The following is a 20,023-nucleotide window of genomic DNA, read 5'->3' as shown; positions in this document are numbered from 1 at the left end:
CCGTGGCCCGCTTTTCCCCGAGAACGAAGAAAACCGCAGACTCTCCCCCGGTCGCGACGCGTCGTTAATAAATAGACCTTTTCTCCTCCGCCTCGTCCCGGTCGCTCTTCGCCGTAACCCGCAGTCCGGAGCTCGTTGCCTCTTCGGCGTTTTAGTAATTCGAGTTAGCTCTTCGACTCTCTTCCTTCTCCGATGCCCTCCTACGGCGTCCCGCCGACTTCGTCCGTCTGTTATTTCGCGCTTGATGCGAAAAGCAAGAAAAAGGAGAATCGGCAGCATCCATGTGTGCGTGGACCAACGGTGGAAACGACCGGGAAAGAGGGAGAGAGAGAAAGAAGAAAAAGACGAAGAGGGTCGAGACCAAGACCACGAAGCCGATTGTTTTAGCGCTAGGCCACGCTAAAACGACCAGGGAGGCCCAGAGGGTCAGGGCTGTTTGTGAGAGGAGTTGGGCAATGAGCTTTTCACACAGGTCGATCGCACACCGATAGATTTCTTACTATTATACACCCCAGCAATATCGAATAAAGTTTATTACTACGATTATATAAATTAAATTTAGATTCGAAACACTGTTTGTTGGTTGATTTTTATCGAGACAATTTTGACATAAAAAATGAATGATGTATCTATTATTCTTTTATCATTTTTTACGAAGATACACATTTGAGGAATACGTGCATTTCGCTTTAGCATATATAGTTTTAATTGCACATATCGACGATATTTATTGGCACAGCCCTGTTTACGAATTTTCTAACGCAAGAAGATCGTAGGAAAACGTTCCTGCTTGTTTTTTCTTTTTCTTCCGCATCTTTTTGCATCTCTTTCTGTTCACGCGACGAGGCGAAGACGATAGGCAACGCGTGCCAAATCATGCGAGCGGAATCGGAGAAATTTAAAAAATATTCTAAATTTAATTACCCTGCCGTCGACGACCCTCGGTCTTTCGAAATCGTGCGGCCTGCCAATGCTCGTGTTGAAAAATAGCCGATCGACGAACCGAGACGTGAATCGAAGACCAATGGTTTTGAAACATTTTCAGCTCACGCGTTATTATAGAAAGGATAAAGAAGATAATTATAAATAAATTATAAAATAATGACATTTCTAAGATATCGATCGTTAAATCCGATGCTTATTTTGCAAATTTTGCAAATAATTTTCAAATTCCCGTACATCAAAAATAAATAATTAATCGAAAACGCTTTTGATACATAAATATACAATTCAGTACCTAACTCTCGCAAGTACCCGAATCTCGTGCATTCGCTGTCAATTGGTATAATTTAAAAAATGGAGCTTATATGAAGAACCGCTTACAAAGTAAAATTGCGTTCGCCGAATGCAATTTTCGCGAGCAAATAAATTGCGAGAAAAACGAGAGGAGACTCTCGCAATTGTTCGCGAGCGGATCCGAGGCGTTAACGTTTGCGAAGCATGCAGCGGCGCGCTTTAATAGTGGGTCCATGCTCGTTACGCACTCGTCTAACCGCCTTGTTAAGCTTAACAGTCGTATAACCGCGCCGCCGAGAATATTCAAAGTTATTGATATACGCGATCTCGTAAATCACGTTTGTAAAACTTTCGGCGTGTCCTCGATATACCCTCGCGGATAAGAGAAAAATCCATCGCGCTGAGACTCGGAGGCGTCGAGAGGACGCCTTATTCGCGGTGGTGTACGGAGTATATCCGTATGATGAACGCACAGTGCGAGCTCGTTGTCGAGCAGTTTGTCGTAAATTTCCGTTAACGAGCTGCCCGTGCTGCAACGAGCCTATGCTGCACGCGCGCTTTTCTCGTGGCGCGAAGCGGGAAGAGGCAAAAAACCACCCCGCGAGAGAAATATGAAACTGAGAGAACCCGCTCTCGTGTATGTGTATATATATATACCATAATTTCCATCGCGCGGAAATGGAATTGTTTATTGGCGGGCCATTATTAACGCGGACAGATAAGCGACCACTGGTTGCCACCGGTGATCGACGTCGTTGTTGGCGTCGCATCGTTAATAGCAGCCTCTCGTTTCTCGCTACTTCAAATTCGAAACAGATGAAGACGAATGAACGCGGTACTACTCGTTTTGCGTCGCTTGGACCAACGATGAAGCCGAACGCGAGTGAAAGGAGGACTTAATCCTCCTAGAAAGCTAACACGCGAAACGATTAACGCTAATCTGGTCTTACGCAGCGCGGTACTAAAAGATTATACGACTGGCGAGACAAATATAAGGCACAATATTACATCGTTCATTAACAAACCGACGTGAACTTTATTAATCTGACAGTCATAAATAAAATGCCCAGGGTGTGGAGAAACGGTGGAAAAGGCGTGTTTGCAACTGTGTGTCTGATAGTTGCCACGATAACGCCAGTTTAATTTCTAGTATTAATATTTCTCATCGTTTATACCATCGTAATTATTTATTTTCGCGACGCGATGACATTTTTATTTTGATCGTCGCGGTCAAAGCTGCGCGACAAATCGCGCGTCCCTTTGAGCTTATTTAACCACCAATAACGGTAATCGGTTCCCGATATTTCATCACAACCGCTACTATCGATAGATTTCCCCGATGAAGAGCCCCTTTTTATTTTTCACCCCGCTCTCCGCCATTATCCCGGAAAAATTGCTTGAATGAAGATCTATCGCGCGAGCGAGGGAGACTCTTTCTTTCTTTCTCTCGCGATCACGGGAATCGAATTTCTTGTTTTGACAGCGGATCGCCGATCCGTGGCGAGCTGTATTTTGTAGGGCTCGTTCGAGAAAGTTTTCGAAAGTCGAACAAAGAGGATATCGCGAGAAACGCGGTCCTTGTTTCTCCCTCCCCTTCCGGCTATTTGAATTTGTAGAAAGGGTTCGATTCTGTTTATTTTTTAGGGGTCGCGGAGGGAGAAATTGTGTGCATACATATATATGTACGTGCGTGCGTGCGAGGGGGTAGATATTGCGCGCGCTTATATATATCGGGCCTAGTGTTACACACGGTGTTTTTCCCCTCGTAAAAGCTATGCGCGTCCTACGTAAGTAAGTAAGTCCGAGGGAGTGCGTTTACTGTAAAACCGAGGGGTTTCGAAAGAGTGGGGAATTAAGTGAGAATAAACGTAATTCGGATCGTATTTCTTTATTCCTTATACAACGAGAGAGAGACGAAAGCGTTATAATTGCAAAATCTCCATCTGCGTTATCGATATAATACACGTTGCGCATGTAGGTGTCTATATAATCGGAACATTCTCTCACGTGTCCACGCGCGAATAAAATTACGATTAAAAGTTGCGGGATTTTGCGGCGAGGTACAAATGAGAAATTTTCTACTAGAAAAATGTGCGTGTTTTTACTACAGCGATACAGTTGCGCGTTACAATGAAATATTATACGGAGAGAATAATTTCTTTTAATAGATTTCCCGTGAAATTTATTTTTGACATCTCGCTACGTTATATTTTACATGTGGCGAGGATTTTACTGAAACCCTCGCGTTCAAAATTTGTGCCCGAAATATTTTGCACGGCTACGTCCCCTCGTTAAATTTAACACGCCCGTCATAAGTAAGGGCGCAGAGGGTTCGCGGCGTTTTCTAAAAAGGAAGGGGTTGCACGAGGGAGAGTAAGAGGGTGTATTAAGTAGTACGCGTGTAATACTGTCCCGAAAAAATCTATACGTGACGGCGTCCGGCGGGACAAGGGCGAGCCAGATTAAAGAAAGACTGGTGAACTTCCACTTTCCTCCCTTCGTTCATTTACTACGGGCAAAACGATACCAGTGCCGCGATATTAACAAACGTGCCCTCGTGGAGCAGAAACAGCAAGAAGGAAAGCAAGGCTGTCTCGATCGCTTTATAATACGAGTTTTGCGACATGAAAACCTGTGCACCGAGAAATCTCTAGGAGTTTCTTATACCGTATGCACCTTTCCGATTTCGAAATAATGCTATCATCATGAGGAATAATCGTGTCGCCGGTGTCAATCGTAAAATTGTCGCTCGCATGGTGCAAATCCCCCCAAGATGGTATCATCACGTCGATGCATGCGTCTGCGAGCATCTGTTTAACGCTCGGTTCTTCGACAGGAAAGACACGTGTACTCGTTTCTTAAAGCCGTTACGTTGAGATCGTCGAGTTGCGTAAGCTAACTGCACCGGCGTTGATTGCATGAAAGAAGGAATCTATTAGAAATCCATTATTAAATATTTCAAAGAGTCTACGCATAGCTGTTATTATGCCACTTTAACCATTTTTATGCCTATATAAGATTTCAGTAAAAGTTAAATCAGACGAATGAATGACGAATGGTATTTTTTCTCGCGGAAGAAATATGGAGAAATAGGACGAATCGATCGCGCGTTAATGAACAGCTGTCGAAAATTATTTTGTGCAAATATGGGTGCATCGGACGGAGAGGTAGAACCAAAACGATTCGGGGAACCCCTCTGCCGTACCTCACCTCTCCCGGTAAAGAGGGCGCACTAATTATAATGAACCCGTTCACCACGAATGGGAGAACGGCCATAACGACGTTTATTCTCGTCCCGAATGATCCTACGAGCGGTCGCGTCGGCGAATAAGAAGAAGATGGATCTCCGAGAGAAGAAGAAACGCGACGAAGAAGGTGCTAAACGGGTGACGGCAATCTCTTTGCCAATTATTCCAGAAATGCATTTTTAATTCAACTCTGTTACAGAGTAATAGACCGATTATAACCGCGATGACTTGTTGCTCGAAAATACTGCTAAAGTACAAAAGGTGGAAATTCTCGGGGTTCGAGACGCTGAATCTGAGAAAAATTTATATCCGAATCACTCGTTTGGCAAACAAAATATTGGAAAAAGATGTTTGTTCCAATATCCAAAGATTATTAATCTGAGAAATACAATAAGAGAAAAAATAACATCGTATAATCTAGGAAACAAAGGGGAGCCGAGACAAAGAAAACCGGGAGATGAGGGATCGTGTAGATGGAAAGTGTTAAACGAATGGTAGCGGGACAAATCCCGAAGAGAATAGCGACCATAACGTAATTTTGACAGAAATAACACCGTCGTGCGCGCCTTTGCTGAGAGACAATAAGTTCGCGACACTCTTGCGGATCTTAGAATAGTTTAGTGTCGGTCGCTCTCTTCCCGTCTCTTTCCATTCACTTTCTCCATTTCACTCCCCTTCGCCCTCGTCCTACCCCTCACGTTCCCCATCATCTGCCACTCGTTCCCCGTATTCTCCCTTTGTACGAGTCCCCGCTGATGCTGGCGCCGACGTACTCCTAGCACACATTCGGACGAATGCTAGAAATCCATCATTCGACGATGGTTGACTTTTATTAACACAAATGATCCGTATCGATGACGTTACTTATTATTGAACTCTATGTCAAAACTTATTTTCATTATTAAATACGATGCGATGCATTTTTTTAAGTTTCACTACCAGTCATAATTTTATATAAATATTTCATTAGATTTTGATTAAAGGGCGGATTTAACTTGTTGCGCAATTCGCGTACTGAAACAAAGTAAAGATAAGAAATTTAGTTTTCGCTCCGCTCGCCATGTGGCACGAAATACTTGGAATCGATATCGAGTACCCTGACGTTGATTCTAGTTTATTAAATGACATCTGGTCGGCGGTTCTATTCGCGAAGCCATTTTTCCGGAAACAATGTCGCTACGAGGACCATCGAGGAAGGGTTGCGAACGAGCCTGACTCGGAGGGAAAGAGGAGGAAGGCGCGATGCAGACGGGGCATGCCCGTACCTCAGTGCCTGTATTTCTTTCTTTTTTTTTTTTCGTCGGTATTTAGAACCTCTCGAGAAGAAAAAGCGTTCAATGGGGGTCGCCGTGGCTAAGACGAATCAGCGAGCGCAGCGGGCACTCCACGCATTATCCAAACACGCAGTTTCACGTAGGTTACGTTAACCCCTTCTAGTGCGTGTGTGCGCGTAGACGTGCGTGTAAACGCACGTGTAAGTACACGAAGAGAGGGAGAGACTGCTGGTACACACGTGATGGAGGCAGCAGCCGTTTTCGGCACGGTATACCTCGATGGCCCGTATATAAAGGGTTATTCGCTCAGCCCACGGATTAAATGATAAAAAAAGAGAGAGAGAGCCCCGGCGACCCTGAAATACGGGGTCTTTTCAGGTTCGGGTCTTTTTGAAAATTTTAAATTCCCTCCCCTCCCGCGCCCCCCTCTCGGATTGTCGTCGGCCCGGCTTCCATCTCTCTCCGCGATTCGAGATCGCACCCCACTCCGCGAGCGGCTTTAAGAACTACATACATATGAAAGGGTTCGAGTTCAAAGCCTCGCTGGATGCGAGGAGGGAGGGATCCTCCTGGCTACGTGTCGTTTCACATATTTTTTAAGATTTGCTCTTTAGGCCATGTCACGTCGTGTTATATCCTCCATTTGGTCCCATCGATAACTGCGCACCCGCGTGGGTGGTATTTATTTTCTATGCAAAGGAAATTTTGGATTATCATATATTTTTCTTGCGACGCAATAATCGTTAAACAGGAAAAAATTGTTTATAAAATCTAATTTATTCTCATGTTCAGAAAAAAAATATACTAAAATTTAGAGAAATTTCTTAAATTAAGAGGATTCTCTTGGCGCTAAGAATACAATTTTTTCGGTGTCTAGGAAAATCTCGCGGAACCTTGCGGGACACTCCGTGAGACTCGAAAAGTATTGTAAATATTTTTATTCATTACGCTAAAATGAATTAATGACGCAAATTGTTCTATTATGCTATTAAGATCTAGCGCTTTAATTAACGTTAATCACACTTTGCATCGAGACTGCGTATCGTTGCTTTCAATTTCTGAAGGCATCTCAAGATCGCGATGTGTTTCACTTACGCGCGGCACTCACGCGATTTTGACACGCTTCCCCGTGCGCATAATTAATTCGCGTTGTATACTATTTGACATTGCTGGATATGCAGATGGATTCAGAGACGCGTTCTCTCGCCGTTAAATATTTAATATCTCCGATTAATACGACGCGTAGACCTTGGCCCGAGCAGGAGCACTCCTCGATTACGTGCTTGATGCTTGGCGACCCGGTAAACACGACGGCGACGGCACAGTCTGCGAATTATGAATTTGTGCAAACAATAATTTCTCGCTGCGCGCGAAAGCCAAAGGTGCCTCTAATGAACGGCCGCGCGAGATACGCGGCGGCGGCACGCAGCTGCGTTGCGTAATTACACTGCCAAAGGATAAATTAATCGCCGTAATACCGACTCTGTTACGCAACGGCGCGTAACCGGGAGCATATCCGGTGACACACCACCGACGTTTATTATTATTAAATTCGCCGGAGTTTACCGAGAGTTCATCGTTCGATTTCGCCGGGAAACGATTCGAATATATTATATATAATATATATGTATATATTGGAACTCTTTTGATAAAAATTATCGCGACCATCCTCTAACGCTCGAAGAATAATAATCTTCCCTCGCCGACGTTTTCCCTCTTCCTTCGCCTCTGTCAGGGAGTCTGCCTCTTTCTCTCCGGGACCAAAACCCTTTCTCTTTTTGTGCGCGCGTATACGCTCTCGCAGAAACGCGCGCACGGGCGGCCAATGTACGGGCGCGTTTCTTCCGCACATATACCACCGCGAGAAGAGCGGGGAATCCCTCCCGCGAGAGTCTCACCGAGAAATATTCGACAATTTTTAAACTCGTTCCTGAACGCGCGCGCACGTAGACATTTCTGAGAATCGACCTCGTCCTCCTGGTGGAGTGCACCGAACCGCTGGACGGCGTGATAAATGCTATGGGATTAGAACACTCGGGACCCCGAGTCAATGTGATTTATTACCGTTCCGTAATCGGTTCCGCAATGTCCGATAAATTAACGAAATGTATAAAACTTGCGTCTTGCGCATTTCAAAAAAATATAAAGATAGATCGATCTCGATGGATCACAGAAATCTGCAGGAGATACAGACAAACCGGTCGGACTAATATTCGATCGATTCTGCAACTCTATCATCTGTTGAAGTTTATTTCATTAACGTTTCTATTTCACGAATGTTTTCGATCAAAATATATTATCGCATTCGCGAAAAAGTCAGACGCGGTAACAATATCGGTTTAATTAATCAAATTTAAACTCATTCCGACAAAGGAAAGAAATGCAAATGAACTCCATCGACTTAAGAGACAGCTTTAACTGTAAAATCAATCATTTAGGCATTAAAAAAAATGGGAGAAGCGTGTGCGTAGTTAGTTTATTTTCATCTCTTTCTCTTTTTTTTTCTCTCGTGTGCGAATTACCTCCTCGGGAGATAATTATCGCGAGCGAGGATTGGTCAACCGAATTGCGTCTCCCGCTCAATATTTTCTTGCGTGCCGCTTGCGTTTCAAGAGCCTTTTAGGAGCGCTATGAACGAATATATGCTTACGCGTCTTCGCCTCGCCCGCGGCCACGCCGCGCTTTTTTGCATACGCGTATTGCGATCGGCCCGATAGTTTTTTTACGCCGACCATTCTTTCCTCTCTCCCGCACCCTCCCACTTCTTTTTTTTCCTTTATTCGCCCTCTCTTTTATCTCGCGGCATGGCAAGTTGCGGACAACCAGTTTTCGGTCGCGCGCGGGAGAGTGCCGTAGGTCGACGAACGGCGCGTTCATAACTCTCGGTATGTGTATCAGAAGTCATTCCGGTATGCGTGTCTCTCCTCTGGTGGATGTGAATGCGAACCAGAGTCGAATATTGTCCAGAACGCCGAGCGATGGAGAGAGAACACGCGGTCGGTAAAGTGAAACGATTTGCCTGTGAGGAAGAGACGGTGTACCAGCGAGGAATAACGTACCAGCGATCGTCTGTTCAGTTCGTGTTGTATCTTCCATTACTGCAGTCGCCTACTGTAATCCGTCGAGATTTATCGATCTTTGAATTTGAAATGCGAGATCGACGCACAACATTTAGATTTTCTTGACGTTTTACGTATGAAATTACAATTACGTCAACACATACATATATTTTATATATAAATATACGTAACATAATTTGAATTTGACACATAGCTATTAACATATTTGTGAAATGACGATTGATCGTTGGTCTACGAGTATTATCCTATTGTATAGCACATATATACATGACTCAGAACGAGTGTAACAAACTTCGACAGATGAATGTTTAAGAGGTCAATCTGAGTAAAATATTTAAATAAATGTATTTTTCAATATTTACATAGTTACAGAAATTTTATAATTATAGTAAAATCACATCATCTTTAAGGAATTGAAACAAACAAAATAGTATGCAAATATTATTGATTAACAATTCAGTTTATAAAGCAAATGCTTAAAATGTACAAATGAGGAATCAACATTCCTTAAGTCAGTTCCTGCTTATTCAAGCTTACAATTAACACATTCTGAGCATTTATTATAAAATTGAAATGTAAAAACAAAAAAAAACAAAATGTTTGCATATCCATATTATATCCTGTTTTATTTTGATTTCTTAAACTTCTTCGTCAATTCTTACTATGCGTGTGATTTTAGCAATATATTAGCAAAAATTTTTAAAATTTTTTAATTTTCGCAACTATATACGCAGCAAGTTTTAAAAATAAAACCATTGTTTATTGTTTACTTTTTTTTATTCAGAATGATCTCTCAAACAATCCGTCAAAGTTTATTGCACCGTTATGAATCAAAATAAAAAATTCTGTAGTTCTTTTCAATACGAAACAATTCTATAACGAAATATATCGCCTCGTACGTACATTGATTAGACAAATAAATTTTCTTTTTGTCTTGTTACAGCTTTGCTCAGGCAGAGTATGTCTCCGGTAGCGGATTCTCTGATGAGCGGTTCCAAGACGTCAGTCTCCCAACCGATCATCGATTACTCTCGATACGTGAAGCGATACATATCCGGTCAGGAATGTGGCAGTACGTATTGCAAGGAACTGGGTTGTAGGGAGCACTTTCATTGTCTGGACTGCAGCGGCAGGGTGTTCGTGAAGAAGGAGGAAATGATTAGGCACTTCAAGTGGCACAAGAAGAGTGATGAATCTCTGCAGCACGGCTTCATGAGATACTCGCCGACGGACGATTGTTCGGAAAAGCATCCCGGTCGTGTCTGTCCGCACAATAGAAAACAAACCCATTATCACTGCATCCATGAAAATTGCGACAAGGTGTACATATCGACGTCGGACGTGCAGATGCATGCAAATTATCATCGCAAAGATTCGGCCATCATACAGGAGGGCTTCCAGCGATTTCGAGCCACCGAGAATTGCGCGACCGACTATTGCCAATTTGCCGGTCAACGGACCACGCACTTTCACTGTCGGCGACTAGGTTGCCGATATACGTTTAAAAATAAGGCCGACATAGGTAAGAAATGACGTTTGACGTATGCATGATTAATATGCAGATTCTCGCATTCTAGGTCGAAGCTATCGTTAATCAAAAACTTTCACACAAATGTCGAACGTTTCGAAAAACGATTAACATTACGATAAATTTTTAACCCGACACATCTCGTTATATTGTCCTCCTTTCAAGTTTGCATGATTTAATCGACAAGTTTCCATTCTTTTTTTTTCTAGATAAGCATAAGTCTTACCACATCAAAGATGAACAATTGTCGCGGGACGGTTTCAAGAAGTTCATGAAATCGGAGGCCTGTCCTTTCGAACAGTGTCGATTCTCTCGGGTTTGCAATCACATCCACTGCATACGGCCGCACTGCAGCTACGTCCTGCACTCCTCCGGTCAGCTTTTCTCGCACAAGCGGAAACACGAGCGTCACGAGTCGGAACTGGCGTATCGGAAGTACAAGAGTGTCGGCACCGTGGGTGGCGTTCGTCCACCGGGATCGTGGGCCCCGGACGAATTGAGCGCTCAAAGCTTGTCGTTAAGCCTCAACGGCGAAAGCTCCAACGAGGGTAGAGGTTCTCCGTCGTACTATTCCTTGGACGATTCCTTTCAGAGCGGAAGTGACCTCGCTATGGATCTCACCGCACCTACGACTATCATCACGGCCAGCGGAAGTTCCGTCAATCTCGAGCAGCAGCAACAATCTCAACAATCTCAACAACTCACCGCTACCGAATTGGCTTATCTGATACCGGCCACTGCGGACTGCGCCTGTAACGTCGGCAGAGACCATCATCATTGCGGATTAGATCGCTGCGGGGCGACCTTGAAGGATCCCCGCGAGGTCAGGGAGCATTTGAAGGAACACGAAACGCAGGAACGTATAACAGACGCCTTCTTCGAGGAGGGCGGCTGCGACGACAATTGTCCGTATGCGGACAAGGAGAAGCATTATCATTGCAATTGGGAAAATTGTCGAGAGGTGATACTTTCCACTGACAAACCGTTCCGCAGATTGCAACATTATAAAATCCACGAGTACAGTCGACAATTGAACCTCTCCTGTCCCTCGCACGCCCTCTCTCCCGACGTCACGTTGACCCATCTGACGAATATCGACGCGATGTTTAGGCGGAAGCGCGGTAGACCGCCGAAAAATCGGGTGATCGAAATCTGGTCGGGCGGCGATCCCACGACTCACACACACGATTCGCCGCAGGCGATCTTTACGAGTTTCAAGCTGCCTAAACCGCAAATCTCTAATTTAACGTCGAATCCATTGTTGGAGGAGCGAGAGGGTAGCGTATCGCCTTCGAATAGTTTGGGCGAACCCGAGGGATTCGCCACCTACAATCCGGAAGGATGTCCAGACCCATCCTGTATACTTAGATCGATCAGGCATCATCATTGCTCGCAGCCACGATGCTATTTCTTTACCGATCGGGCGGATCAATTGCTCATGCACAGCAAGGACTTTCACGACAACGTTGATATACCGCCCGGTTTCGCTTTCTACGATAAGATGGTCGATTGTCGATTGACTGGCTGTCACAGTAATCGCGTTAATCGGCATTTCCATTGTACCAGACCGAATTGCGGATATTCATTCGTCAGGTACTCGACAATGGCGTTACACGAGAAGCAGCACTCCAATCACGTTGAATCGTGCCAGGAATTGAACAATCAGGAATGTCAAACGCAATCTCAGTCGTTGATTCAAGAAACGAAACCTAGGATCCAGGTGAAGAATCCTGCCGAGCTGATCGAAAAACCCGATGAGAGTTTGATGGGAGATTCAGAGAGCAGATCGATGATCGAGGATAAAGAATCTGAGCTTGCGAGTCCGGATAGCGGTAAAACTACCGGTAAGTATGAAAAAAAGGACCATGAAACGGTACCGACTTCGATATTAATTTTTTAAATCAATTTCGTTTGGTAGTGATAGATTTTTTTTTCGAGAAAGAACACGACAGAGACCTTTCTGCTATTTGACTACGTATGCATGCTCTTCTGCACGTAATCGCGCACAACAATTTACACGTCGTCACACCTTGCATTTGAAGTAGAACACTCTTCGCTACTCCTCCGTTGTTTGTTTTGTCTCACGAGACTGTTTGTTTTACCGTTTCATTCTCTCTCGATGTATATGTATATACTGTACATACACGGTGGTTGTATAGCGGGCGGTAATATTTGAAGTGTTGGTTGTTTGGTTGATTGTTGCTAGTGGTGAGGGCGGCTGGCACCTATTATCCGGTCAGCGGACCGCCGAGCGAACCCGCACTTCCGGGCGTCGTGCTATCCATGCGAACTTCCGTGCACCAAGGTTCGTCTCTCTTTTGTATCAAGTTTTTTTGTGCTTTTTTGTGAGAGTGTTCTCGTATTGGTATAAATTAGTTTTTCCTCGTCGCTGTCTTGCGCGTTCGATTCAAGGACACGATTCAATCTCACAGATAAATCTTGTAAAACATTGTAGAACCACCGGTCATGCCCTCTATGAGCTCTACCTCGCCGCACACTCTCTACGGACCGGAACAGAGCTGCAGCAGACCATTCTGCAAGCTGAAACGCAAAAATCATTATCACTGCAACGCGTGCAATCAGGCCTTCTCCGAGTTGGATCGCTTGGTCGCGCACATAGCGAAGCATTCTACCGGGGCGATTCTCAGCCAGCAGCAACACGATATGGTTAGCCCGTCGCCTAATCAACTGCAACACGACTACATGGCGCAGTTGTCGCAGAAGCGCAACGACTTTATGTTGCCGAATGCTCAGATGGCCCAGAACATTCAGAACTTTCAAAGTCAAATGCAACGGCAAATGCAGCAGACTCTCAGTCAACAGTCCCAAACGAAGGATATCAAGCTGGAGAAACCGAGGTGCAGTATCGATATCGGTGTGCAAAATGTCCCGAACGTTAAGCGGGAACCGCTCGAAATCGCATCCGACAGGGATGAAGGTAACAATTCCACGGTAGATACTCACGAGAACGGACAATTGTCGCAACCGCCGATGCAACCTAGCAATGTGCAACAACCGAGTGCGGTGCCGACGAGCTTCGAGCTCGATCTCAGCCACGGCTTTCACTTTCCGAGCCCAGCCGTAATGGCTGCTATGAACCAACAAATCGCTCTGATGAATCAAGCTCTACCGCCGTTTCTGCAGCATGGCGGAATGTACGCCGGTGCACCCGGACTGATGTTCGCACCCGGTTTACCGCCGGCAAACTTTCTTCCACCCACGAGAGACGAAAATCCGCTAGCTTCGCTGGCGGCCAATTTGAATATGAACAAGAGATCTCTCTCACCGGACATCAACTCGCCGGAAGCCAAGAAACAGAGACTTCATCATTCGATGCGTATGCTGAAGGACGAGCCTGTCCCGGAAGGATACGTCAGGTTGGTACTATATGATGATTTTGTGAATGAATAACGAGATTTTGAAATTCTCTTTAATACAACTTTGTCGTTGCAGATTCAGATTCAACGAGGACTGCAGATACCCTCATTGCGGTTACAGAGAGCATCAGACACATTTCCACTGCATGCGTCAAGACTGCGGCTATTCGTTCTGCGACAAAACTCGCTTTGTACAACATACCGCGAGGCACGAACGACTAGACACCTTGATGGGCGGCGATTTCCAGCAGTACCGGGCCAACGTGCCCTGCGGCAGAGCTCAGTGCGCGTACACGTCGTCCCTCGGTTCGATGCAAAACAAGGCGTCGCACTTTCACTGTCTGAAGTGCGACTTTGTTTGCACGGACACGAACAAGGTGGTCGCTCATCGGCGGCAGCACGCCAAGCTGGACAGCATCGCGGCGGCGGGTTTCCAAAAGTTCACTCCCAGTCAGCCCTGCGGGGCCGTGCAGTGCCAGCACTCTGGCAAGCAGACTCATTATCATTGCTTGCAGTGCCAATACGCGGTGTTGGGTCTGGCGCAGATGTCGGCGCACAAGTACCGACACATGGACACTTAACGATCTCCCGTAAAAGATCCTGCGCGTGGCAGGACGCTCGAATAAAGCATTACCTTGGCCCCTATAGACATTCCCTAGAGAATGGCGCGGCCATCTTCCCCCGACTAGGTGGAAAAAATTCAGCGGAACCGGTAGGGGGCTAGTCAACGACTTCGTTTCAACTCGATGCCCACCGTCGATTATTGTTTCGCGAGAGTCGCGGATGTCCGCGAAATTCCGGAGACGCGAGATCTGTTAAAAAAGACATATTCCTAGTCCCTATAAACATTCCCCGAAAGATCACTCAAAAGTGCCTCGGTTCTTTACGATCGAGCAATGTTCCTGGTAATACGGATGGTCAGTGGTAACCGGTAGGGGGCTAGTCAATAACGTTTATCTTCAGGATGCATACTAATACGTTCGAAACCTTCAAATCAAACTACGTTTGGTATCTGCGATAATACGTCGAGTAAAACGTCGAGACGATTTGGTCTCTTCGTACTTAGAGACTGAGCAGTGACGTGGACCGACGATGTAAGATCGGAAAACGATCATCGAACAGTCTTTTCTTTTAGGAACGCTTCCATGAATATCGACAAGACGGAATATTAGTACGCGAAAAATTAAAAACCGAGAGAGTTACAAGGTTTTATATATAGTCGAATCTCACAAAATATATAATTTTTTTCGGGTCCATGATTCTTGTGGGAACCAGAAAACGAAGGCGTGAGAACGTGGCGTAGCATCTAAGACAATAATACGAAGACAAGCCTATAACATAGCTTTAGCATGAAAAAGACATACTATAATATTTAATAGAGAGAAGAAAAAACACAAGAGAAACCTTGTAAATTTTTCCCTTCGTTAGTATCATCTTGTGTATCCTCCGCGTGAATAGTCTTTATGACGATCTAAATTGTAGAATAGTTTAATGCATTGCATCTGCAAAGCAGACGGGAAAAGAAATAGTAATAGTAAACAGCAACGTGATAATCCGATTACGATATGTTGCAAAAACAATGGAGATTACGCATATCTTCCGCTTTGACACTGAAGAATCTGAGGAGAGGATACTTTTTTATCGACTAGACTGCATAGTTAACTGTTGGGTTTTATCGGCGTTCGTGTTGCACAATTAATATCGAAAAAATTTGATAGATATAGAAGCTAAATATATCTATGATGTTTGAATCTACTTTTTCGAATCTTTTTATACATATTTCACGGTAAAAATTTTTAAAACAAAGTCGTCTTGTATGAATTTTTCTGTCATAATTATTGTAAATTATTTATTTACTTTTAATTAGTATGATTGGATGTTTACTGTGCAGTTGGCGATAATTATAAATATATATATATTCAATATTTAAAAAACGCGATAAAATAAAAAGACATACGCATATTTACGGTCTGGATTACGTTCTGGAGGGTACGCGATGAATATTACGAGCAGTATTGATAAATTGAGAGTTTAATTAGAAAGACTGCGAGCCGAGACATAAGAATGGAGAATAGAATGAGACAGAGCGACGGTCGTTGAACGATCAAATTAAAAAAGAAGAAAAACGAGAGTTAAAAGATTGAAAGACAAAAATTATGTATGTATACGCGAGAAAGAAAAAAAGTATATTTGAAATATATTCTAAAAAACGAACGCTAACGCGACATGTGTAATGCAAAGCTGATTAATTTATGTGTGTATAGTGTATATGTATATATTGTGAGATTGGTACGAGTCGTTGGAGGGAGAAACAGATTCTTCTCGCGCTTCTATTTCTAAAACACGCTCAACGATGGTACAATTCTGTTCGTTTTCATTTCATATACAAAATTTATTGTTGCACATTTAATTAAATCTCGCCGTATACTCTTTGTCGCATCTTGGCTTTTCTTATTTTTAAATATAATAGATAAGAGCTAGACGAAAATGATGATATTAATTTTATTTATCTTCTATTTTTTTTAAAACAATATGTCTGCGTTTGCACATGTGTCGGCGAGAGATAATAAAGCCGGATGAACGCGATAAGGACTATCCGGAGAGTTTAATACGTATGTTGTAAACGTACGTACGTATAGAGACGTGTAGAGACATTTACACACACATATATATTTTCTCGGCAGATAATTAAACATAGTGTGAAAAATTTTACACAACTGCTCGGCGAGAAACGCGCTAGGGTGCCTTTAGGATTTTTTCTGAACTCTTGTAGAACCGTGCCTTAGCAATTTAACAACAGACACACAAAAATCTATTTGTTCAATGTAGAAAGAAAAGATAAACCGAATGGACTTACAATGTTAGATCTACATATATCGTATACATACTTGTGTAGCTATGATCGAATTTCGGAGCAGTATATCGAATTTTATCGCAGTTACAGTTCATCGTATTTAGAAAAATGGATCGATCGAAGACTGAATCTCCTTAATTTTAAAACTACAGATAATAATCCTTAAGGTTCGCCAGTAATAATTAATAAAAATCTCTCCTCAAAAGTTAAAAGTCGACCAAACTGACAATTATTTATAATAAATGATTGCCAGTTTGGTCGACTTTTAACTTTGAGGAGAGATTTTTATTAAAACTACAGATATAACATTAAAGATAACAATTTTCTGGCAGATCATCGAATCCGGTGATCATACCGTGTATGGTTCCTGGATTAAAAGCTTTCACGGACTTACTTTAATCAACTGACCGGAAAACGATCGTAGATTTTTAGCAACTGGAAGACATTAGTGCCTTAAAGATACATCAACTAGATAAAAGCACCGCAAAATATAGTCGCCGATATTTATAAGTGGTCATTTTAACCTTTTTAAGATTTTTTTATAATACATCTACGATTTGTTTTTAGAAGGAATTATTTAACTCGTACAATTTATCGGTGTCGAAAACTCCTGATTTTTCATATATAAAAACAGATTTTGAATAATAATATACAATATTTCGCAATTTTTTAGAACTATCGTCAATGGGAGAACCTATTATTGATGTCGAGTCAGTTTTTACTTTTGCGCAATTGTTGTGTAATTAACATTTTCGATATAAAATCACGAAGAAACCGCGCATTGTTGTATCAAGTAGTGAAGATATTTTGAAGAAATTTGCAAAATTTATGTCATCATAAAATGTAACTTCTTCCACTTAAAATATATTGCCACGATTTCTTATCTTTTTCGTCGCATTGGATAATAATAATTTTGCCAATCCATGCTCTAATTTTATTTATGTTTAATTTATGCCGTAGACATTGGTCGACCATGAATTCAAAATCACAAAAAGATACCGTTTCCACAAAAATATGGGTATTTACTGTTTAAAGTTCACATCCCACCTCTTCCCACATCCCGATAAAGATGTGAATAATTTCTTAAATGGAGAAAAAATATATTATATATGTATATCTCACAGAAGATGTTACATATCGAAAGTACAATATCATAATGAAAAGTCGCGCTTCATCGTCGAAAATGTGTCCTGCCTCAGCAGAGGAGTATCAATTATGTAGCGGCAATAACTGTGAAATAAACCATTATATAAGATGCTATAAAAATGAACATTATGAGTAATATGAAAAAATTTTATTTTAATTGAATATATCTCTTATCCATATGACCCATATTGTCATAAAAGATATCGGCAAAATTTTTTAAGCAATAAAAACGAGCGACAAGAAACTAATAAAAATTTTTTAAAAACTTTTATTTTTTGGAAGAAAATTTATATTTAAATCACATCACACAATTTTTTATTTTATAATATTAATAAATATAGTCAAACAAGAGAGATCGCGCGATAGTTCTAAGAGGACCGATCATGCTTAATTCCATCGGTCTAGCAGATCGATTGGAAAGCGAGCCAAGGATGGACTCGATATCCTAAAGCGTGTTGCATATTAAACATAACGTCAGCGTTACGTCAATATAAAAACATCAACAAATGTTTTTATATAGTATATACATATGTAGGTTTTTTATGGAATAATATAAGCTAACCGTCACGTATCGCCCCGTCAACATTTAAAATCCATAAAAGAATATTTGACTTCTTTTGACATAGCAATGACGTTATGTTTAACGCGTTACATTCTAAATAGTTTTCTTTAAATATTACAATAGTCTTCTTAAAATATTACAATAGTAGCATTCCATAGCGAGTCGATATAGTCATCGATCCTGTCCACGTCGACGGTGCGTCGTTCATTTACAGCAGTTTAATGAAAAATCATGAAGAGAGTTCATCGCTCTCTCGTGGTATCGCGTATCGTATCAGCGATGTAACGCGATATCGAGGCAAATACCAACATTGGAAGTAAAAGAGCAAAAAGTGAAGACGAAGGTATCGTTCGCATCGAGAACGTGGAGAGGCTATAGAGCCCAGCCATTAAATGAGTGCCATAAAATTATAAAAGTCGAGTGCTAAAAGAAAATAAAGTCGAACTACAGTTGTACTATGTTAAGTCGAGGGAGACACTTGCGCGGGACTATGTGGAAGAGTGGACATGTGGTCGATAGATAAATCTGTATAATATTTATTTAGCGTTTTTTTTTAGAATCGACGAGAATATGCGTGAGAAAATATAGGGAACGAACGGGAAATAAATGGAAAGCATGTGATCAGATGAGAATGAAAAGTTTATCTACATATACCTTTCAAGTGTAATTGCGAACAATCGAATTCTGATCGAATGTCAGAGAGAAAGAGAGAAAGCTATTAACAATGAGATGTGTATATGATGGCTGCCTTATAAATATATCTCGCGAGAGAAAATCCATTTCCCCTTTCCCTATTATATATAATATATATAATTTTTTGTGAGAATTATATATATTATTATATAATGTAAAATATATATACGTGGTTATATCGAAAACGACGATGGAAGCAAAACGAGAGTGAAGCGAAAAGTCGTATATCAGTAGAGCGTATTATTATTTGAAGAAGCTAGAAAGATTCTATCGCGTATGATCGTTAGTGCTAAAATAGCTGCTGTAAGGACTAAGAAAAAAAGAAACTATTATATTAATATTATCGATTATTATTAGATTATTATTATTATTATTATACTGTTTAATTTTGTTCGTCAGGCCCGCCTTGCAGCCTTCGAACTTACAAGGCGAGCGTGCGGGCAATACACTGTGTACTATTCTCTATTATTATTATTATTATTTTTATTATTATTTGAAGGTTTGTCTATCAGGTCTGCCTTGTAGCTTATGAATCTACAAGACGAACGTGTAGGCGTTATTATTATTATTATTATTATTATTATTATTATTATTATTATTATTATTAATATTATTATTATTATATTAATGATTATGGAACCACATTTTATGTAGCTGTGATTTTGCTTTCAAGAAGTAAAAATATTTATAGCAACTGAGATGAGACATGTACATTTGTATGTTTCCGCTCAGTCACTTCCTTTTTAATCCGCGCTCATCCTATCACATCGCGTTGTTTTTTTCTTAGGTAAGCTGAGAATTATTAATTAACCTAATGAAACGATTTGTATCAGAAATCGATTGCCTAACAATTTAACTCTTATTCAGCATTCTTGTGATGTAACGAGAACCCTATTTCATTATGTCGATAATTGATGCGAACGTTGCACATTTGGACGCATGAAAATTTGTCTGTCCTTATAAAGAGCGCCCGATGCAGCGGAGTATTAATCACATTAAATTTTGATGCGATTTATTTTATTTTA

General features: G+C 41.8%; 1 protein-coding gene across 2 annotated transcripts in view; it reads left to right on the top strand.

Moving 5' to 3' along the window:
* The window catches only part of LOC114938956 (zinc finger protein castor homolog 1), a 78,602-nt gene extending 58,906 nt beyond the window's left edge, over nucleotides 1-19,696 (top strand). The window contains exons 7-11 of one of the 2 annotated variants that reach the window (XM_029313137.2): nucleotides 9,782-10,360; nucleotides 10,576-12,210; nucleotides 12,573-12,671; nucleotides 12,822-13,743; nucleotides 13,820-19,696. In XM_029313137.2, the coding sequence (XP_029168970.2) occupies nucleotides 9,782-10,360; nucleotides 10,576-12,210; nucleotides 12,573-12,671; nucleotides 12,822-13,743; nucleotides 13,820-14,324 (3,740 nt within the window). In that variant the 3' untranslated portion in view covers nucleotides 14,325-19,696. The remainder of the gene's footprint in view (nucleotides 1-9,781; nucleotides 10,361-10,575; nucleotides 12,211-12,572; nucleotides 12,672-12,821; nucleotides 13,744-13,819) is intronic. The other variant, XM_029313140.2, reaches the window with a different exon arrangement.
* The last annotated feature ends 327 nt before the right edge of the window (nucleotides 19,697-20,023 follow it).

The sequence above is a fragment of the Nylanderia fulva genome, unplaced genomic scaffold, assembly GCF_048542155.1.
Source record: "Nylanderia fulva isolate GAGA-0341 unplaced genomic scaffold, ASM4854215v1 Scaffold26, whole genome shotgun sequence".
NCBI classification, from domain to species: Eukaryota; Metazoa; Arthropoda; class Insecta; order Hymenoptera; family Formicidae; genus Nylanderia; species Nylanderia fulva.
The sequence above is the reverse complement of the archived record's forward strand: the minus strand, read 5'-3'. Positions and strand labels throughout refer to the sequence as shown.